Source organism: Triturus cristatus, chromosome 10, assembly GCF_964204655.1.
Source record: "Triturus cristatus chromosome 10, aTriCri1.1, whole genome shotgun sequence".
Taxonomy (NCBI): Eukaryota; Metazoa; Chordata; class Amphibia; order Caudata; family Salamandridae; genus Triturus; species Triturus cristatus.
In genome coordinates, this window is record NC_140593.1 from 679,353,057 (window position 1) to 679,375,919 (window position 22,863).

Consider the following 22,863-nt stretch of genomic DNA (forward strand, 5'->3'; position numbering starts at 1 on the left):
CTGAGGTACTTTCTGTGAGCATGGTGTACTGGAATGTGGAAGTATGCGTCTTTCAAGTCCAGTGTGGTGAGAAAGTCGTTCTGGGAGAGGAGCGGAAGTACCTGCTGAAGCGTTACCATGTGAAAATGGTCTGAGTATGTATGTGTTTAGGGGCCGGAGATCCCGAATGGGTCATAGAGTCTCGTCCCTTTTTGGTATTAGAAAATATAGGGAGTAGACCCCTAAATACTGTTGATTGACAGGAACGTGTTCTATTGCCTGTTTTTGTAGGAGGGAGATTACCTCCTGCTTTAGCAATGTCGAATGTTCTTGTGACATTGGGCGTTGCCTGGGTGGAATGTTCGAATTATTTGGGTCACCCATTTGTCTGAGGTGATGGTCTCCCAGACATGAAGGAAATTTTTGAGTCTGAACCCGACCAGAGTGGAATGGTCTGGGGGGAGCGGGGGCAAGTCATTGGGTAGTGGGCGTGGCAGAATGGGCGTTGTTTGTTTTGCCTCTGCACTTGTTGTTGTTACCCCTGTAGCCGCCTCTTTGGTAACCTTTTGTAAAGGTGGTCTGTGTAGGGGACTTGTACGATGTGGACGCTGTGTCTGAGGAGTAGCCTCTGGACGCACTCCGAAAGGATGAGTGGCGAAAGGAGCGTCTGGGCGGGTGAGACTGTAAGGCCCCCATGGATTTTGTGGTATCCGTGTCCTTTTTCATCTTTTCTAAGGCCTCATAAACCTTTGGCCCGAATAGATGTTCCTGGTCAAAGGGATGGTTAAGAATGGAGGCTTGTACTTCTGGTTTAAACCCAGATACCCTTAACCAAGCATGACGACGGAGAAGGACGCTGGTGTTAATGGCCCTGGAGGCTGTGTCTGCTGCATCTAGGGCACAATGTATAGAGGTGCTTGTGATTGTTTTACCCTCCTGAATTAACTCGTTGGCTTTACTTTTATATTTTTCAGGGAGATGGTGCATTATGCTTTCTAATTCGTCATAATGAGCCCTGTCATATCTGGCTAGCAGCGCCTGAGTGTTTGCTATACGCCATATGTTGGCGGCCTGGGATGCTGTGCGTTTGCCTGAAGCATCTAGCAGTTTTGACTCCTTGTCAGGAGGTGGTGCATCACCTGAGGCTTGTGAGTTTGCCCTTTTACGTGCCGTGGATACCACTAAGGAATCTAGTGGCGCTGGTCCTCTGATGTAAGAGAGATCTGAGGGAGCAGGTTGGTATTTCTTTTCGATACGTGGGTTAAGGACCCTGGCTCTAACTGGGTCTTTAAAAACTTCTGCTGCAGGCTTTACCACCCCTTTGAGCATGGGCAGTATGGAGGTGGACCTATGTGTAGTATCGAATGTGTCTAGGAGGAAATCTTCCTCCACAGGATCATTATGCATGTTCACCCAGTGATAATGTGCTGCTCTTTGCAGAAGATGGTTAAAACCTAATGAATCTTCTGCTGGAGATGGTCTAGAAGGGTAAATATCGTCTTGTGGGACGTTAGGGATATCTGGTATATTGTAATCGTCCCATGGATCTGGAGATCCTGTAGGGGTGAGGTCTTGTGGCACATCCCCTATATCATCATATGGGTCCCCCCCCGATCATCATCGTCTGGAGACGGAGTAGGAGAACGCTGAGGTGGGGGTGGAGACGGCGGAGGGGGTGGAGGTGGGGAAGGGAAGGTATTCTGAACGGAGAGTTAGCAGAGTCCTTCCTCTTTGCAGGTGGAGGTGGAGCAGGCTTCTCCAAATGTCTCTTCTTAGTAGAGAGTGTCAAATGTCCAGTTTTTGGATCCTTGGTAAGAGTTTTTTGCAAGGGATCCGGTGTAAATAGCTCTGGTGAGGTAGTTTGGTCCGTCGGCGCCGAAGGCGTCGGGCCGATGATTTTTTAGGTTTTTCGGTGCCGGTTTGATGTTTAGAACCCGGCTTGGGACCCTCCAGTCTCTTGGTCGGCGCCGAGATGGGCTTCGGCTTGGAAGTGTCGGTGGCCTTGTGTGGTTTGGCCGGCACCGAAGATGGTGTCGGTGCCGAAGGGCTGGGTTTCAACCCCAAGGGCTTCGGTGCGGAGCTCGGTGTCGAGGTGGAGGCCATTTTCTTTTTCGGTGCCGAAGTGTGTTTCTCGGCACCGCTGGCAGGCTGGCTCGAGCCCGAGCCGCCGGAAGGCTTACTTGGCTTCTTCACCGGGCCCGAAGGTGGGGTGTGTGAAGCAGTGTCTCTGGTCTTGACTATGCCCGGAGGCGAAGGCATGACCAAAGCCTTTTTGGGTGTCGGCGCGGGTGTGGGAGGGGGTAGGTTGGTACTCACGACCCTCTGCGCCGGAGTGATGTCCTCCACATCTGACTCGTTGGCTTCGGAAGCGCTGACGAGGTCCTCTTCGGTACGATGATGTTCCGGATCGTCGATGTCGTCTCCGAAGATGTCGACTGGAATGGACGTCGAGGAGTGTGCCATGTTCCTTCTCGCTCTTCGGTCCCGAATAGTCTTTTTGGATCGAAAAGACTTACAGGCCGGACAGTCTCGAGCCTCGTGTTCTGGGGAGAGGCAAAGGTTGCATACCTCATGAAGATCGGTGAGGGGAAATATGGACCCACATCGAGGGCACTTTTTAAACTGAGTTCTTTCCATGAGCCGGGACCGGAGCCTGGGTAGGCCCGAAGGCCGCCGTCGACGACTGGAATTGAAGGTTTGTGTCGATGAGAAGGCGCGTTGATTGAAGAGATCGTGTATCGAAACAATACAGCGGGGTGAGGATTGCGCGTCGATCGGCGAACTGGAAGCTGTTCGGAACCGGAGCACGAAGATCACATCCGAGCCCGATGGCGGAAAAAAAACAATCTGAGGATGGAGCCGAAGCCCATGCGCAATACGATCCAAAGGAGGAGTCACCGACCTCGTGACTTCCAAAGACTTTCCAAGAGGAAAAACAAACTGCAAACATCCGGGCCCAACACTAGTGTGGCCGGGTGAGGAGTGCTGAGGCCCATTGTTTTCTAATGGGGGATAGGGGGCCACAAGGTTGTGGGAGCAAAGCTCCTGGACATAGGCTCAGGGCAAAGGGGGATCCAATTTAGCACAAAAGGTGCACCCACAGTAGAACAGGGGCGGCCGGGTGCAGGGATGCTGTTCTGGCGATGGGTGCCCCGTTGTTTTCAATAGGGATTCTCTGTTGCAACAAACCCTGCAGGCTCGGGAACGAAGATCTTCTGGAGGGGACCGCCAGTTGGAGAGGTAAGTTGGGATGTTTTGGGATGCCAGGACACCGTCAGTTGTGCCACCAAAGGCCGTGGGACGCCGTGAGCAGGGGTTTGTTTTGGATTTGGGTTTTTCTTACCGGCTCCGGACGCGGTCGGGGGATCCTCCAAAAAGGGGCTGCAGGAGCTGGTTGGAGACTTGTGGTAAGTCAGGGATCACCAGATCCTAGGTCAGGATTGCCAGGGAGACCTCCTCGTGGTGTTGGGCTGTCGGGTGCAGACTTGGCGGATTTGGCGCGAGCCAGAGTCTGTGGGTGAGCAAGTCCAGTGCTCATGGGAATATTCTTGATCCAACAGAATCCACTTTCTTTTGGGTTCACAGCTTTCCAAGCCTGTTTTGCCTTATTTTGGCACTGCATTACAGATGGGCCTTTGCAATTTAACCTCGTCTGACCACAGACCCTTTCTTTGACCACAGCCTACAAAACCAGCTTGCCACATGCTCACAACTGCATCCTCTGTGAACTCGGTCCTGACAGAAACCAAACTTCTTGGTTTTCTGTCTGATATTAACGCCGCACAGCAACATTACCATAGCTCTCTTCCCCACTGAAAGCCACAACCCTTTCAAGCCACCATCTTGCACTTTCTCTTCATGACCCCTCATCTCAAAGAAGAACCTCATTCTGGGCACTCAGGGCATCCCTCCCACCATGTGCAAGTCAATATCTAACATTTTGCTGATGCTCTCCGCAGGCCTTAAGCAAAAGAATTACTTCAAATTAAATGCAAGTTTAAGTTTTTTTTTTTTTTTTTTAACAAAACATTACTAGTTGACATCAGTTTTTGCAGGGGAATGGTACCTGGCATTCCAGAGGGCTTTGCACCAGTGTCCTGGAAACAGGCTGGCTCCATTGTTGTGTTTCTGCCACCAACATACACAGTTCCTCCTCTGCCCAAAAAGTCTGTGAAGGCATCTGACAAGCTGGCCAGCTGTGGGGCAGACTTGGCTAGAAGACGTGTTTCAAACACCAGCTCAGATCCCTGGCATGTCAAGTTGGAATCTTATGGAAAGAATGACAGAAAAAACAGTCATAAGACCCATTGGCAGAATAAGGCCTTGCAAGATAGGTCTTAGAAAGGTATGGGTGGAAGTAAAGAAGCAAGGAATTAAGGGGGAAGAAAAGGACAGAGAATAAAGAAGGAGAGGAAGAAAGAAGGGAGGAAGAAAAAAGGGAAGGAATGAGAGAAACAAGGGACAGCGTAATGGATAGCATGGAGGCGGAATAAAGAAAAGAATGCTGATAGAGGAGGTGCAATGAAGTGGGTGGGTGAGCAAGGGAGGCAAAGAACATGGGGAAAGAGAAAGTATAAAGGATTGGAAGAAATGATGGAAGGAAAGTATGGAATTATGGGAGAGATGAAGAAAGGGATGGAGAGCAATGGAATGGAGTAAGAGTCTGGAAGTAAGGGATATAAGGGAGGTAAACAAAAAGGGACAAAGAAGAAATAGGACAAGATAGATAGCAAAAAGTTAAGAGGGGGAGGGTACAAATAAATGGAAGGGAGGAAGAAAACAAGGAGATATTTTGTCCCTCTATTCTTGTACACTGTTGCTAAGAACAACTAAAAAGAACATTGAATATACTGGAAATTATACCTTTGAAATACTCCACAGACACACCACAGTTGCACTGCGCATCAAGGGTCCGTCCTAGTAGCGTATGGATCTCATAGGACGCCTGTGAAGAAATCCATTTTGTGCAATCTGTTGAAAAAGAATGGATCAGTTTGGTGGAGAGAATATTCAGAGCACAGGTGTGAAAGGAAAAAATATGGAATGGGTGGAGAGCATTTATAAATTATATCCATGTTGTTTGCCCAAAACTGACTGAAATGGTACATATTTGAGGAATTGGGAAATTAACTCGTTTTGAAAAATTAATGGAAAAGTAGTCAAGGAACCACTGTACGATTTTAGTGATCTATTACATTTTTACATTTTTGTCCAGCACATTTTTCCTTGAGTTAGAGTCCCCAATATTGGCTATGACGCTTTTTCGAAGAAATGCATAAGCACTTCAAATCAAACATAGAAGGATGTCCTAAATTTTTTTCAAACAGTAAAAGTTATTACAATATCTGAGAATTGGGAACTGTTATTTATCTTTTTTTTTTTACAATGGGCTTCTGGAAATCCATCCTTAAGAGCCTACGTTTAGAATAGCCAAAGACTTCCACCATCTTGAAAATGGCCAAAGTGAGATGGGTTGGCCCGGTAACCTTTACTTCATTGGTTCAGGCATGACCAGGAGCCATTGCCACCTATTAACTCATGCCAGGCATCAATGTAGCATCTCTAGGCATCCACTTCGGAACACTTCTGGATCTGAGGAAGATCAGAGGAGGCCTGAGCCTGCTGTTTGTGACCTGAGAAGAACCCTGAAGGACTGGACCTACTCGGTCTTGTACCAAAGGACAAAGACGTTGACTCCAAGGGTTATAAGGCTGACTTCCTGTTAAAGCTACAGGGACACAAAAAGCTGCAAGAGGCCTTACCCAGCTGACTAGTGGCAACTGGACCTCGACTGGGCCCTGCTGTTTGGCCTCTGTCTGACACCCTATTAGTCGCTAAGGGCCTTCCCTGGGACTTAAAGGACTAAATCAGAAGATAGAATCTTTGACCAGGACGAACCTGGTTGGTGTAGCCGACCCGCACTTCACTGTGGTCAGCGTCAATTGCGCCTAGGTTCCAGGCTACACCAAACATTGGCGATCATTGGCACTTTGAGCCATTCCTACTTTAAACTTCAAAACGTCATCTCTCCGGGTACCCTTTTTGGATTTTTTTCATTTTGGTGTCATTTTGTTTATCACACTTTACTCTATTTTACGAAGTCAGTTTGGGATTTTTATTTGTCTGCATTTTAACTTTATTATACAAAAACTTTACGATTGCCCTAAGTTAAACCAGTCTGCTCTGCACCATAGCTACAAGGAGTTCACCTAGGGACAACAGTTGCAATTAGTCCTTGAGAAGAGTAGTCACCCACCAAACTAATAATCCGATTTCTTACACAGGGTATATACACATTTCTTCGGATAAAATACTGATAATTTTCCTAAGGTTTCACAACAATTAACAAAGTTAGAGTTTACAAGCGACAAATTAGTTAAGAATTCTCTTATCAATGAGCCACTGCCTCCTTACACGCATACATTCTAGGTTTGAAAAGAAATAAGTTAAGAAAAGGGATAATGTGCTAGTGCTCACATAAGACCTGTACACAGGCTTCAAAATTAAAAAAGCAGGCTGTGAATTGTGAAACGTCACTTTTTACATGTTTTATGAGTAAACAATGTGTACTGAAGACTCTGCTTTATGACCACAAAAATGACAGCTAGTGCTTGGGTTTGCATATTTTCACCCACTATAGTATTCCCTCAGTGGGCAGGCAAGTTAATTTACAGTTATCCGATAGTGAGACTGGGTGTTTAAATATTCCTGAATTGCCCCTTTGTTATAAAAAGACACAGTCATCCAGAACTGTTTAAAAAATAATTTGCCTCCAGGAAGCCTGGAAGGGTGGGGATTTTCATTTTGAGAATTTTCATGTGTATTGTTGCGCAGCAAAGACATCTGTAAAAGGGCACGCTAGTGGTGGTTTAGCTATTTTACTTAGCTGTACGATGAGATGGGATCCTGCGATTTATATTCATCCCTCAAAGTGTTGTATGGGAGTGAAGTTGAAAATTGGTGAAGATAACTCAGGGCATGCAGTTTGGCTTTTACTGGTAAACGTGTATGTTCCCCCAGGGAGAGGATCGAACTTATTGGTTTATTGATTCAATCTACTTATGTGCAAAGGATAAGTAATACTGAAGAATGCTCACGGATAATGATGGTGGGTGACTTTAATGCCAAAATATCCAATGGTGCAGTCATGTCTTTTTCAAACCTCGAATTGGAGGAAGTATGGTCTATTCAAGATTCTGTACTGCCCGATCACTTAAGGCCAGATAAATTAGGCTTGTTACCTTTGCATAATTAGAGAATGTGCGACCTAGTAATGTTAAATGGCAGGTTTCCAGAGGATTCCCCAGCCTCTTATACTCATCGGGGCGTATATGGTCACTCATTCATTGATTGATTGATTACATGGTGGTTTCTTACCAACTGTTTAGTCTATGTACACAATTTAAGGTATTTTCTACAAGTATGAGTGACCATTGTATTTTGGCTGTTAATGTAGATATAGAAATCGAGAAGCCTGAACTCTGGAATCATAGGGATGAGAAAGTGTTATATAATCGCAGTAATGGGTGCACTTGCTGGTCAAATAACTTGCTCCCAAACTTTAGGAGAGTCTTTGAAAATACCGCTTTTATTTGTACTCCAGAAACCCCTATTGATAGGTTTGAGAGAATATTGGCTGCAATAAGAACTCTTGGAAGGAAAAAGCAAGCTAGCAGTTCTGTACCATTAGTAATTATATCATGGGAAATTAAAAAACTGAATCGGGAAATTAATGCATTATTTAAAGAACAATTTAGTCTGTCTACGATACCAAGGCAAAGGGAAATTAACAGATTGAAACAAGTATGGAAAAGGAAAACGGTATCGGAATGTAGAAGGGTCGAAGACTCAAATTGCGTTAAACTTCGGAGGTTGCCCAATCTGGCGACACTAGGAAATATTGGGCACTGATAGCAAACTTTTGCGATGGGAGAGAGAAATCAAAACCTATTTTGATTCCAGAAGCAGAATGGTCTATGTATATTTCCCAGCTGTATGCTTTAAATTCTGCAGCTGGATGAAATCAAGATGTTAGCGCTGCCCCGTCCGCGTGGAGCGAATATGGTGCACCATCATGCTCTGAAATAGTGTGTTACATTAAAGGGCCAAGATACTCTAGTACTATGGGCCCAGATGATGTACCAATAGCTATAATTAAACAGGACGGTGAAGCATGGGCGAAAATTTAGCATCCACTGTTTGCCCATTGTTATACCCATGGTGATATCCCACAATCCTGGAAGGGAAGTATAATCGTTCCACTATACAAAAAGGGTCCAAAAAATTCCCCTGCCAGCTTTAGACCGATCTCTCTCCTGGATGCAACTGGGAAATTATTTGCGAAGAGCATCCTCATCGATCTGCAAGATTGGGCATTCGTTCGTTGTTCCACTTTCTGATGCTATTCCACAAGCTGTACTTTTATGTGGAACTCTTCGGAGTTCCAAATCAGAATAAATAAATTGTAACTGTAACGGTTAAACCTGTGTTCTCTCTAGCTTTTTAAAATTGTTAGGTGGAAACTGACTGTCCCAACATTTAGTCAGTTTTAAGACCAATAATGTTTTCCTCAAGTAATTTGACAACGGGTTACTTTTAACATCAGAGGTTTATTTAATTCTCTCCAGATTAGATGCTTTAATGTAAAATTTAAGTACGATCAAACTCTTGCCAAATAGGTAATATATGCAACCTGAAGAAAGTAAATCTTGCTCTCTTCAAGCCAATTATGCAAATTCTGAGACAATATGAGCTTGTGGAGTAGCATCAGAAAGTGGAACAACAAACGATGGGTGTGTGTTGGACTTGGCCCTTTTTCCCTGAATTTTTTTGCTTTTCCCCCCTAGCCTTTCTACTGACAAGGTGTGGCTGAATGGAAAATGTTAAATACTGCGCAATGGTGTACGCAGGTTTATTTTGACCATTGTGTAAAATGCCACTTTTAAAATGGACGCCATTCCTGTCTGCACATGTGCCGCTTGACTGAGGTGGGTTGGCGGTCTAGTGTCTGAAGTGACTGGGTGCCCTACACCTCCCTCACAGTGACAGTTGGGACTGAAAATGCCAGGAGCCTTCTTGAAGGTTCTAGCCCTTTCTGGTAGGTGGGAGGAGGGGGGTGTATATATAGGGGGGCTGTGCCACCATGTGCTCAGACGGAGCGTGGACTTGAATGTGAGGTGACATACTGCCAGGAGGTACCGCCGCATGGGCCTGTGTGCTGGCCCCTGTGCCCATCTGTTACCCCTCTGCTGTCCACAGGGCTAGTGAGAGCCCACTGCTGGAGTAAAGACTGCTGTACCAGTCGGAGTGCCACGTTATGATGGTTGCCTGTTTCCAGTAACAGCTGTCCTATACTGATGAGTGCCCCCTGACTGCTGATCTGACCCAGCATTACCTGCGTGCTCTCCTACCTAGCGCCTTGTGAGAGCTACAACTGTGTCCTGTCTGCTGGATAGCGCCTGGAGAAGAAGAGCACTATATTGGGCTGGACTGTACCCCCAGGAGATGAGGAGCAAGGAAGCTACTTTGCTGTTGGGGACTGTGTGCCTCTGGGCCCTAGCGCCTCATGAGCGCTGCATGGGGAGTGCCAGGAGAGAGGGGCGCTATCTTGTTGTCCCTGGAGCGCTAGATTTCCATTGCCCAGGAGGTGAGGAGTGCTATCTGTTGTCCCTGAAGCTCCTGGTGGGACCTAGGCCTTGGGAGCGCTGTATTCCAGTGGCCACTGAAGAGGGGAGCGTGGATCCTGCGGCGCTGTGAGGCCCGGGAGAACTGATTTATTGAAGAGTGCCGCGGGTGTCCACCCCGCTTTGTGTGTTATTAAAAACAGCGGGATCCCACCCCGCGTGTGTCCCGCCTCTGCACGTAAAAAAAATAGCGGGAGCCCACCCAGCGTTTCTACCGCGTTGTTGTGTTCCCCAGCGGGTGCCTACCCCGCTTCATGCTTATTTTATGAGCGGGTGCCCACCCCGTGTGTGAACATTGAGAGCGGCTCCTTTCAAGATAAGGCGGGTGCCCACCCCGCTTAGTATTGCAAGTATGGAGGGAGCCTACCCCTCATTGCTTCCCGAGATCACCGCTGCAACCCGAGCGCCGAGAAGACCCCGGGCCGCTGTGCTGTTCACAGCGACCGGGAAGCCAGACAGGAGCACACCTGGATGGGGCGTGGCCTGCCGGCCAGAAGGAGGGACCCGGAAGGAGAAGAGCCCGAGAGACCTGAAGCCGTCTGGAGGCCGCATACCCTCGTGAGAGTCCCGGTCCCAGGGGAGGGGACCGAGTGAATGCTGGAGGTCGGCCTGCCGCGCGGGGTTCCCGTGTGTAGGGAGAACCCCGCGGTGCAGGCAACAGACACGCCGGAAGGAAACCGCAGCGGGAGCCCACCCCGCCTGCGTGTTGCTGCGCCTGCAGCAAGAGGAGTCTAAAGCCTGCTGCCCGGAGGCCCCGGAGACGCCTGCAGCCCCGAGAGCCCAGTGAGTGGGGCATTGGGGGAACCGGTGGCAGGGAGGGGGCAACGGGGCACATTATCGGTGCCCGCCCCCGGTGATCCTTCCAAGAGGACCGGAGTGGTCGTGTGGGCTTTCCCAACTGCCACGCTTAGGAGGGGGCAGCTGCAACGTTGGGGACACTTCGACTTCAGAGCCCCACTGGACATTGTCAGGCCAGGACTGACTTTACACCACTGCCCCGCTGGACAGTGGGCAGTGGCAACGATTGGGGCACACAGTGTTTATGCTTGCGAGGCTTCATATGATTTACAGCATAAGGTGGTTGAATGCTAATTTTATGCAGGATATAGCTCCCCTGCTGGTTTTAGGCGTAAGGGGTTTCCTGCCTCATGATTTCTTGCCTAATGCATTGATGCTAATAAGGATGTGGTATGACTAATGTCACGCTTGTAGGCCAATGTTGATGCCAGTAAGAGGCTGAAGGTCTGCCCGTTGTGTTTTTGCGCCCTAGGAGGTGCTGTGATCCTGCCTAATATCTTTTTTTCCCAAGGCTGGCACTGATTGCTAATGTATTTCTCCTAATGCATCTATGCTAATAAGGTTTTTGGGTATGCCTACCGATAGTGTTGTTTATGCAACTGTGCCTATGCTAATGGGAGTGGTGCCTATGTTCACAGGTTTGGTGCCCATGATTTTGATTCATGCAGATGTTTAATGCCTAATGTCATGCCATGATGTCTTCATTGCAGGTTTGAGGCTAATGCGCTTTATGCCCACAGGGTATACCTAAGGCTATGAAGTTTATGCCTACAGTTACGTTTCGGCTGGCATCATGCATAATGTGCTTGATCTAATGTGTCCTAGGCCTAATTGGAATACCTACTGTACGGTTCTATGCCTAAGGGAATGCCAAGGGGTTTTAGATTCAGGTCTGCTCAACCAGTGATTTATGCGTATCAGGATACCTGCTGAGTCCCTGATCCTGCCAGAAGGTAGTGGCGGTTCTACCCTTATTGCTGGTGTGTTGCATTTACTCCACGTACTCTTGTGATGGTTCTGGCAGCGGTCCGATTCGCCCTGCCCTGTAAATAGTCCCCTTTGTAAATGGTTACCTGGTGCCAGTTGGCATGGTGCTCATACCATCCTAACTTGTTCTGCATAATACATATGCTGTTTTTTTCCACCTAAACTGGTGTGGAGTCTCTTTTTGTAGTGTGCCTGGTGTGTCGCCTGTGTATGCTGCGTGGATGCTTTACACATTTCCTCCGGAGTTTGGCCCACCCGCTCTGCACCACGCTACCCCGTTTCTAACAGTGTGACATTGTACTCTATTTGATGAAGGTCCAGAAGATGGTTTGCTTGGTTGTAAAAGAGCAAAATGTATTGGTGAAGCGTTTTCCTTCTAAGAAGAAAGGTGCAGGTAGTGGCCACTTCTCCTTTCAAATCATATTTTAAAGTATTTACACTAACATATTCATTCTACATTTGCTTGTTTCAAGGCTCATTACCCATTTGTGTGTGACTTTGGTCAAACAAGACAACCTTTTTCTTTTCAATGTCTTTTTAAAATTAATTTTTATTACATTTTTGGGCATTTTCTTCTTGCGTACTGTATACATGTATTTAAGTCAAATATATAAGAAAGCAAAGTGCCAGTGGTACAACTCTTTGCAATATCTATAATCAAATTATTTAAACTACAGTATTTCCCTAAAATATTTAATACATAAATACATATAAAGCCTGACCGTGCCTATGTATTTATCACATTCAATCTCAGAAGTATCTCAAATCTCAGACAGACAGGTCACAATTGTTATAGATTCTATACAGCCTCCTCACTAATCTGAGTTAGATCTTGCTTTACTTGAGTGCACTTTATTAGTGTAGTCATGTTCAAGGCCTTGCAAGCCACACTCCCCCAGGTGTCTATTTTTCAGAAATGTCTGGGTTTGGTAGGTTTACCTTTAGATGGTTGCCAAGCCAGGTCCAAAAATGTAGGTGCCCCCTTGCAAAACCAGGTTGTTTTGTGATAGATGATGTTGAGGTCTTCACAATACGTTTTGGGCCCTTCCCTGTTGCGGACATTTGGGCCACTGTAGGAATGCTGGCTCTTCAAAAATCTGATATACTTTGTGAAGAGTCCAAGGGTTCCCTTAAGAGTGGACAGGGGCTTGCTATGCAATAACACAGTGCTCTAGTAGAGGGTAGTATGGCCGAGCAGCCTTAGGCCTCACACAGAGGAGCACAAGACATTTGCAAATACACACAATGATTCATAAATTACACACACGACTCAAAAAGTGGATCCACACAAATTTATAAAAATAGCAAGTATCTTCAGATGCGTTTAGGCATCAGAGAGAAATTGTTTAGGTAAGTACGTTTTTAAATGTAAATTATTTTCACTATAAAAAGTGGACAGTGCAATTTCTGATTTCTGCAATGTAATCCTATTGACGAAAGAAGAAGTTCTGCAAACAGGTATAATACAGCGACTTACAAGACCAATCTCGAGGAGTTAGGGTGCAAGGTCTAAGAGGGAATTAATAGTACGCCACCAGAGGCAAGAGGGCGGCTGGCTGAAGGGTGCAAAACAGCATCGGGAGCCCAATGTATTTCAATGGAGATTGGTCACTGTGTAAAGAGGCTGCAGGCTCTGGCCAGGTGGCCATTAAGGCTGAACCAGCACGTGGGCACAGGCCTTGCGATGCTCATGGATGGGGGGGTACCTTTGGTCTTCTTCTCCAAGGGACAGGGGCGACAGGTGCAGAGGTGTCCTTAGGCGTCAGGTTTTTCCTTACCGGAGCAGTCACGGTTGGTGAGGCCAGTGTGCAGAGGCTGCAGGCGGTGTCTGGGATTGGACTCCCAGGAGGAGGAATCCCGGAGGAGGGGTGTAACCACAATGGACTTGAGCTATGGAGGGCTGGGGGACCTTGCTGGCCCACTTCGACTCAGGCCAGAGGCGGCGAATGCAGTGGTTGCTTCAGGTGTTGGGTTTAGCGTTTCCGGAGTCCTTAGAGTCTTTTCTTTTGGAGTTTTTTCAGAACAGGTCAGCTATTCACAAGAGGTCTAAAGTCTTTTTCGAAGGTAGGCAGTCCTCCCAGGTTTCTGAAGTCACAGCTGCAGGACCAGTAGACTTTGGCACAGTTTTCGACAAGAGATGCAGACAGGCCGCTGGATTGGTACAAGGTCAGTTGCTGCTTCTCTCTTCTCTGCTTTTGCAGCTCTTCGGTGTCCTCTCACTTCTTAGGTCATCAGGATCTGCTTCTCTGGTGCCAGGGCTCCCCTAAATACTGAATATCACGGTGTTAGGGGAGAGTAAGGTAGTAGCCAAAGGGCTACTGAACCTGGGGCTCACTACGCCCTCCATATGACCACTTCCTGTGGGAATAACCCTGCCCTAGAATTCCCAAGTATGCCATCACAAAGATTGTTACTTCTGAAAATTCGGGTACACCTCTCTGTAGCCCACCTTTGGAGTGGTACTAGCCTGGAGGCGGCATGCCTACCTGACTGCCTAATTTTCCCTCATGTCCAGGTGCCAAGGGGACTCAGGACCGAAGGTGGCTTCCTCTTCTGTGAAGGGAGCCAGATTTGCATTCCAAATGCAGCAGCTCTTTGAAGTTTGCTGGCCTTGGGAGGCTAATCAGCAGGTCATCCTGTCGGAGGTTGTGCTACAACCTTTTCCTGAACAGGCTTTTGTTATGGGTCTCCTGAGAGCAAAAGGCTCTCACCCTAGGAGGTCAAAATGGTGTCTCAATGGAAGGCTGGCAGAAACCAGTCAGCTAGCACACCAGAGGCTAGTATGTTTTCAGGGGTCACCTCTAAGGTACCCTTTCGGCACATGTATTGGTAAATCCAACACTAGCAGCACAGTGGGTTTACCAATACGAGGTGTTTGTTACCAAACATCCCTATTTTCAGTGACACCATCATGTAGCTGTGGAACTCGTTTTCACCAGTGTCAAGCTGATGTCTTAAGATGGCTTCCCTGGTCACTTGTACTGTCAGTAATTGAACTGACCAGCTCAGGGGCATATCTGCTCATGCAGAAATACCCTCACATGTAATATTAGCACTCTGCCTTAGGGCTTTCAGGCCTGCTGTAGGTATGACTCACAAATATTACATGCAGTGGTAGGGGACATGACACACAATGTGTGAAGTTGTGTTTTCACTTTTTTCTGCATCAATACACACAACCTGGAATGGCAGCAGTGCATGAGCTTGGTGAGGAGTCCCTTAGGGTGGCATAATTCGTGCTGTAGCCCTTAGGGACCCTCTTTAGTACCTCAAGCCCTAGATACCAGGGTACCATGTACTAGGAACTTAGAGAGGGTGCTAGATGTTTTGGCAATTGGGGGAACAATTGTAGTTTCGTAAGAGCTCTGGCGACCTTGTTTGCAGGAACACACTGCACATTCAGCTGTAATCAAATCTTTTAATAGGCAAAAGGTGGGGGGGTCAAAAAGGGGGACTTTCCTACATAACCCCCCCTCCAAAAAAAAGAGAGAATGAAACTAACCTTCTCCAAGAGAGTCTTCATCTTCTACGTGGAAGAACCTGGGAAGGCCATCTGTATTGGAATGGTCAGTCCCAGGTCTGTGTTCCACTGTAAAGTCCATTCCCTATAGAGATACAGACCACCTCAACAGTTTGGGGTTTTCACCTTTTATTTGATTTGGCACCTGAGAGGCCTCTGGTCAGTGTATGAGAGCCAAACAAGTATAGCCTTAGCTTCTTCGGGGACCAAACCACAGCAAAGGCTTCCCTTTCAATAGCACTCCAATGCTGCTGTCTGAAAGGGAAAGCCGCCTGATAACTGCAGGTCCTATCGGCCAATATCGTTGTTGAATACCGAGGCAAAAGTGCTCGCCAGAGCTTTGGCGACCAGGCTGCAGACGGTCATAATCAACCTGGTCCACCCGGACCAATCAGGCTTCATGCCACATAGGGCAACAAGACTTTATTTTGAGAAGCTTGTTTGGGGTACCACAATGGGCTAAAAATGACCGTAGGGAAAATGCGGTGCTTCGTTCCCTAGATGCACAAATAGCATTCAACAGTATTGATTGGCAATATATGTTTGCAACATTAAATAAGCTGGGCCTAAGTCCAAAGTTCTGTGCATGGGTAAAACTTCTTTACCAGGATCCACAGGCTCGAATAAAAGTGAACGGAGTGGTGTCTCGCTCCTTCTCTCTGAGGAAGGGCACAAGGCAGGGATGTCCTCTCTCTCCCATGATATTTGCATTGGCATTGGAGCCGTTGGCGGTTTGGGTCCGCAATGATCCAATAATAGCAGGCACAGAGGGTGGAGGGGATTGGGAGGATAGAATCTCCCTGTAAGCGGACGATGTGCTCCTATATTTGATGAACCTATATAGATCAGTCCATCGGGTTCTGCATATTTTCCAGTTGTTCGGCAGTTACTCAGGATATACAATAAATTGGGAGAAATCCCTGATGTTCCCCTTGAAAGGAGATATCCCATAGCGGCTGAGGGATACGAAGCCGCCGCTGGTGGTCAAACACAAGTTTACCTACGTGGGTATTGATGTATCCACGACACAAGAGGATTTCCTGGCTGATAATCTATATCCTCAAATACAGCGCCTGAGGAGTGATGTAGAATGTTGAAGAAGGCTGCCGCTATCATTGATGGGAAGGGCGGTTCCTTTCAAGATGATATCCCTGCCCAGACTGCTCTACATCATGCAAAATACCCCATATAAAATACCCCAAAAAGTGTTCCAGAATATGGACAGCGAACTACGTAAACTCCTATGGGATGGAGGCTGTGCCAGGATAGAGTTATGTAAGCTACAAAGGGGGGTGTATGAAGGGGGCTGGCAGTCCCAGATATCTGGAAATATTACTTGGCCTCACAATTAATGGTGGTCAACGACTGGGCATCATTCACGGATCGCAACGACTCGGCATTCCGGGGAGACCACTGGGCGATGAGGGAGAGGGATTATCCTGCAGCACTATACTGTAGAAACAAGGAAAGAGTACTCTCACCGCATACGCAGACGGTGATGCGGGCTCGGCGAGAGGCCGTCAAACACTTAGGATGGGAGGGGAAGTTGACAGAGAAGACTCCATTGTGGGACAGTAACCAGCTGCGGGAGGTGGGGGGGACTAACGGGAATTCAAAAATGGAAATTACTAAGGATTAAGAGCCTGGGAGATACTTGGAGGGGGCAGGCCTTGAAGACATTTGAAAACCTGCAAACCGAATATGAACTGGCCGACACAGAACGGTATAGATATTTGCAGTTGAGTCACACATTGCATAAACATATTAAAGAAGGGGAGCCATTAGCGGAATACGCCCCACTGGAACACAGATTGTTAGCACACCATATGGTAACCAAAGCCACCTTGTTAACCTATAGGAAACTTGTATATAACTCACCAAATCCGATTGAATCGCTGAGACAGGTCTGGGAACTAGATATGGGACTGTAGGAGGATGACGACTGGGAGGAGGCAGTGCAGAGTCCACGTGAAGTGGCGGTGAGAGACAGGTTTCGTCTTATTCAGCTACGAATCCTCCACAGGTCCTATGCTGCCAGGACATTAGTACACAGGTGGGGCCGGGGTGTCTCTCCATACTGTGCAAGAGGGTGTGGGGAAATGGGCTCCTTCTTTCACATTCTGTGGGAGTGCAGGTACATTTATAATTACTGGAAGGAAGTAACACAAATTATGGCAGAGGTCTCCGATGAGGAGATCCCACTGCAACCTCGGTGACTAATACTATGTGTGACAAGTGAAATAAAAGGTGGCCCAAATATTTAGCGATATGGCTTAAAATCTCAGCAATAGTGGCGTAAAGGAATATAGCCAGGGGGTGGGGAGCAGCCAGACCACCGGACTTACAGGAATGGGAGGAAGATTTAGACTGGTGCTCAGGGGCAGAAAAGGTAACATACGAGGCTAGAGGTTGCCCGCGGATGTGCCAAAAGATATGTGGACAATGGAATTTATACAGAGGAATATAAATGAAGAGATAATTGTATGGAGGAAGTACCCTGGGGGTTGAATGTATAAATAAAGTGAGGATGGTTATTCGGTAAGTGGGTAACAACATCATAAGATATTGAGAGTGCATATACGAACATAACGTTGTGTTTGCGTTCTTTTTCCATTTGTTTTTCTTTTCCCCCCATATGTATGTGACTATTATTAGAATACTCCTTTTGTTTTTGGTGTTTCCCTCAATCTTTCTCCGATATCTGTTACTCTTTTTCTTACTTTTTTTCTCTTTTTATAATTTTATTTTCAATTTTGAGAAATGTCTTCCTCTCTAGTTTTATTTAGTAAATTTATTATAGTGTCCTTTTGCATTAGACGTTATCTCTGTGTAGTCCTTACCCTGGGGGTTATTTATGGTCCTTTGAATTTCTGGAGCTACTGCCTGGGTTACTACCTTTACATTTGTGCACCGAAATAGTATGATTGTGTTGTCTACTGTACTGGAATCTCATTGAATCCCATAGGGTTGCTTATGGTCTTCGCCCTTTGGGACTACTGACTGTACTGTTTCTTTTTCTTGGATTACCATATTTACGTTTGTGCACCATAACAGTACGATTGTGTAATCCTTTGCACTAGATTCCTAAGAAATCTATTTTTCCTATATATGTAGATGGTCAACATACTTTACTGCGCCTACCAATGTTATTAGTTTTTGATATTGGGATTATCTGGAAGGTAGGATTACTCAGTCCATGGTTAGGAATACCTTGGTTCTGCCTAGTTGTGACTGTGCGCCTCACCGGATTATGTAGATTATTAAATTGCTTTAGGATTTGAAAAAACTGTGTGGTGCATGCTCATATTGCATTTTCATTTGATCATAAACTTATATGTGGTGTTTTTTGTACATTTTTATATTGTTGTTTGTTAATATAAATATTGTGTATGTATCAGTGTTGATGTTTTGTGTGTTGTACCTTTTATGCTATTTTTACATGTCACTTTTACATGTAGTTTTGTCTATTTATTTGTTGTTGTCTTGCTTGTTTCAGCCCTGAAGAAGTTCTTGTGTTAAGAACGAAACGCGTTGGCTGAGGTTTTATCATATTTTTACACTACAAGAATAAAAGAAATAAAGGACTTCCTTTTGAGCTTGGACACTTTGCTGGTGCACCTTCCTTTTCTATTTCAAATTTTTCAACTGGATTCCAGTGGAGCACCTCTGCGGCGGACTCCGGAAGAATTGTGCACAGGACTTTTAATATGGTTTTGAACAGGGATTGAGGTGCTGAACTAGGGGTCAGCCGTAGCTGTGTCTGTTGTTTATACAGGTAGAGTACAACGACTTACGAGATCAGTCTCTTAGACTTAAGGTGAGTATGGAGCATGATTCAAAGCAGTACCAGCAGGTCACCTCCAGCTGCACTAGGGCTGCCGGTGCAGTGGTGCAATACAGTGTTAGGTGCCCAGTGTTAGTCAATGTGGATCGGTCTTTGTGAAAAGAGGCTGCAGGTTTAGACTGGTAGGCCAGTCAGGCTGACCCAACAGGAGGGCTCAGGCCTCACAATGCTAGAAAATGAGGGGACAACCTTTGGTCCTCTTCTTCACACTCCAGGGGTGACAGGTGCAGAAGTTTCTTTAGGTCCCAGGTTTCTGTCACCAGGAGAACTCACTGTCAAGGGGGCCTGCAGACAGATGCTGCAGGAAACGTCGGTGAGTCCACAGTGGGCAAGTCCAAGGTGGACTTTGTCTCTGGAAAGCCAGGGGACCACGCTGGCACCACTGGCCCATTTCAACTCGGGCTAGGCCGCTTGGGTGCAGAAGTGATTTCACATGTTGGGTCTTTGCGGTCCAGAGCCTTCACAGCTTGGTCTTTGTTACATGCTGGTCGCAGAGGATCAGCTCGGCTGCTCCACGGGGGTTCCTGGGTCTTTGGAGAAGTGCTGACCGTCCTCCCAGGCTTTGAAGGATAAGCAGTTTACAGGGCAAGACAACTTTGGTGCAATTGTTCAGAATAGGCAAAGAAGCTGGAAGGGTTGGTGCCAAGTCAGTTGCTTCTTCAGTTCTTGCTTTTTGCGACTCTTCGGTCCTTCTTTTAGTCGACAGGATATGATTTCCTGGTGCCAGGGACTCACCTAAACACAATATTAGCCAATGGGCTACCTACCCATGAGGTCAGTACGCCTCCTATATGACCACTTCCTGTGGGAAGTGAGAATAACCCAATCCCGGAGTTCCTAAGTTTGCCATCACCAAGATGGAAGACACTGAAAATGTCATTTTCACATAAGGTTGACCACCTTAGGGGTGTAACTAGCCTGAAGGTGGGCCCTGGTCAAGGAGGGTCGGCATCTTCTCCTGAGAGGGAAGCCAGATTTGCATACCAAAGGCGGTGGGTTCTTTGAACCTCCCTGCCTTGGCATGCTAATTCGCAGGTCATCATGTGGGAGAGGGGGTGTAAACACACTCTGCTTGAGAAGACTTTGTTCCTGAACTCCTGAGAGCAAAGGCCCTCACCCTTGAGGGTCAGAAACTCATCTGAGGTGGTAGGCTGGCTAAGACCAGTCGGTGAGCACATCAGTAGTTGGTAGGTTTTCAGGGGGTACCTCTAAGGTGCCCTCTGGATGCATGCATTAATAAATCCCACACTGAAATCAGTGTGGGCTTATAATTACGAAACGTTTGATATGAAACATCTCTGGTTTCAGTAAAACCATCATGTAGCTGGGGAGCTCTTTTTCGCCAATGTCCAACACATGTACTTTAAAAGGCTTCCCTGGTCACTTGTACTGGCAGTAATGAAAATGACAAGCACAGGGCCATACCTGCTCATGCAGGTATGTCCACACATGTAGCCTTAGGGCTGTAAGGGTGACTGGTTTATAGTGCATGCAGTGTCTGTGGGAATGGCACGTAGAGATGTGTGCCACGTTGTGTTTTCACCTTTGTCTGCCCCAAGACATGCAGCCTGAAGTGGCATTCTGTATGTGTTTGGTGAGGGGTCCCTTAGGGTGGCATAAAACGTGCTGCAGCCCTTAGGGACCCTCTTTAGCGTCCTTGCCCTATATACCAGGGGAACCTTTCACTAGGGGCTTACAGGGGGTGCTAAAGGAATTGGGGAAACAATTTCACAGTTTTGGGAAAGAGATCTGGTGCAGGGGACCTAGTTAGCAGGAACCCAGTGCACTTCCAGTCAAAATCACATCAAAGACCAGGCAAAAAGTGGGAGTAAACATGTAAAAAAAGGGTCACTTTCCTACAGTATGCACCGATGGCAAAAAACACCAAAAGATTATTGCACACCCATCCACTAATAAATCACAGGCATAATGGTTGGATTTGGCACAAGGGTATGTAAATGGTTCATAAAATAACTTTATTCGCCAATGACTTTACAAATAAAATCCACAAAACTTGTTAATTATTTCAATTCGAGATCAGAGAACCACTGACTCACAGCTCGTAAGTTGTAAAGCCACGTCAAGGCACCAACTGCTTTACAGTCCATTCACACGCCTTTCATGCTTTACACACAGACAACCATACACACTGCCAGAAGCAGGCACAACAAAATACAACACTTACAACAGTGCCATTCAATGGCCCATCACTCTCATACACCAGCAAGACTAACACACCAATCACACCACCGAGCACCCATTGCTTCAGCCATCTGACAAACACACCTCAAGCAAGTCAATACATATGCTGACTACCAGCCACCAACACACTGCCAGTCCACGCACACTGCCAGCCAAGCACCAGTCCACGCACAACACCAACCCAGTGCCAATCTACACACACAGCCAGCCACACACACACTGCCAGCCAAGCACCAGTCCACGCACACCACCAGGCAATCTCAAGCTCACGCAAACCACCAGCCAAGTGCCAGCCCATGCACACCGAAGTGTTCAGTGGCTTTCTGCCCTCCTTGGGGGCAGGAGGACCTAAAAATATGTCCGATCTTTCCTGATCTGCCCCCCCAGTGGCCGGGAGGTGGGGGGGGGGGGGGGGGGGGGCAGAAAATGGCCAAAACAACGCCCACATTATTTGGAGCCCACTATACAAAATATATGCAGACAAGAAAAAAAATCCCTGGTGCTAGTGGGTGCATTCCTGCTGCACGATGGCATCCCCATCCGTGATCGTACAGCAGGAATGCACTGCAAAGAGACACCAGGGAAAGAAAAAACTCTTTACTTTCCCCACAATGCCTCTTTGCACTCCCCGACTTCTCCTCTGCACAGCACTGGGAGCAAATGGCTTCCAGTGCCTCCAGCCTGCTTGTACGACGTTGGTGTACGCTTCGACGTCATCAGATTGCCGTGTGAGGGGACTGGGATGTCAGGCAGAAGCCATTCTGCTGCCATCCCTGGTTGGGGCATATAGAGTAGCTTTTCAGGGGGGAGCGCCAGTGCTTCACCCGTGGGTGGGTGTACGGACGGCCTGATCCATCCTCAGCACACGCCCACAGTGCTAGAGGACGTCTCTAAGCTGTCCCTGGCACACAAGGGGGGAAAGGAGTAGGAAAATCCTTTATGGTGGTTGTGTCCCTACAGCCTCTATGAACTTAAGCCTCTGTATGAGAAAGGACACATTTTTGGGCACTGACCAAAATGCATAAGTCATAGAGAAGGGTCATAGTGAACTGAAGCTGCTTCTTCACCAGCAACAGAGGTACTACCTACACCAGCCAGTCATCCAAGTATGGAAATACATGGACTACGAATTTCTATAGGGAAGGTGCCAAAACAGATATCACTTTTGTCAAAGCAAAGTGCGGTCAGCAGGCAGGATTGTGAAGAGGTAGCACTGGGAATACAAGGTGAACCACTAGCAATGTCTGTAGGTGGGGAAGATTGGAAATTGAAAACAGGTGCCTTGGAGGTCCAGGGACATGGGCCAATACCCCACCCTTAAGACCAAAATTACTTTACTCAGGGACAACCTCTTGAACGTGTCCTGCCAAATGAACAGATACAAGAAGCGGGGTTGAGGATGGGTCTCAGAGCTCTGTCCTTCTAGGGAACCAAAAGGTGAAGTGAGTAGAATCCTGTGCCCCTGTCCTCTAGAAGCAGCACCCATAGAGCCCAGTTTGTTCAGCACTGTAATCATTTCTGCCTCCAAATTCAAAGCATGTGTCAGAGAGCACATTCTGGTGGATTGAGTGTGTCCCAGAGGGAGGACAGGAAGGGTAGGGCGTAGCACTTGCAGAGTAAATGGATGCTTCTTAGGTGCATTATGATTATCTGCAAATTGATGGAATAATGGGATTCCCCGCCACCACAAACAACCAAAGATGGCAACTTTGTGAGGGAAAGCAGGCAGAGAGGCCTGTGTCTTTGGATGCTGGAAAAAAGCTGGTAACTGTGTGGCCTGGTTCATGTGGAATTTCATTACTACATTTGTTCTAAACCTTGGATACGCTCACACCTCGTTGTCTTTGAGC

At 47.1% G+C, this 22,863-nt stretch overlaps 1 protein-coding gene across 1 annotated transcript in view; it reads right to left on the bottom strand.

Annotated features, from left to right (window-relative positions):
• Positions 1-22,863, bottom strand: part of LOC146789901 (uncharacterized) — a 427,419-nt gene that overhangs the window by 240,195 nt on the left and 164,361 nt on the right. Inside the window, exons 5-6 of the mRNA XM_085628175.1 lie at positions 4,843-4,950; positions 4,046-4,246 (exon numbers count right to left, since the gene is read on the bottom strand). Coding sequence (XP_085484301.1) covers positions 4,046-4,246; positions 4,843-4,950 — 309 coding nt within the window. The remainder of the gene's footprint in view (positions 1-4,045; positions 4,247-4,842; positions 4,951-22,863) is intronic.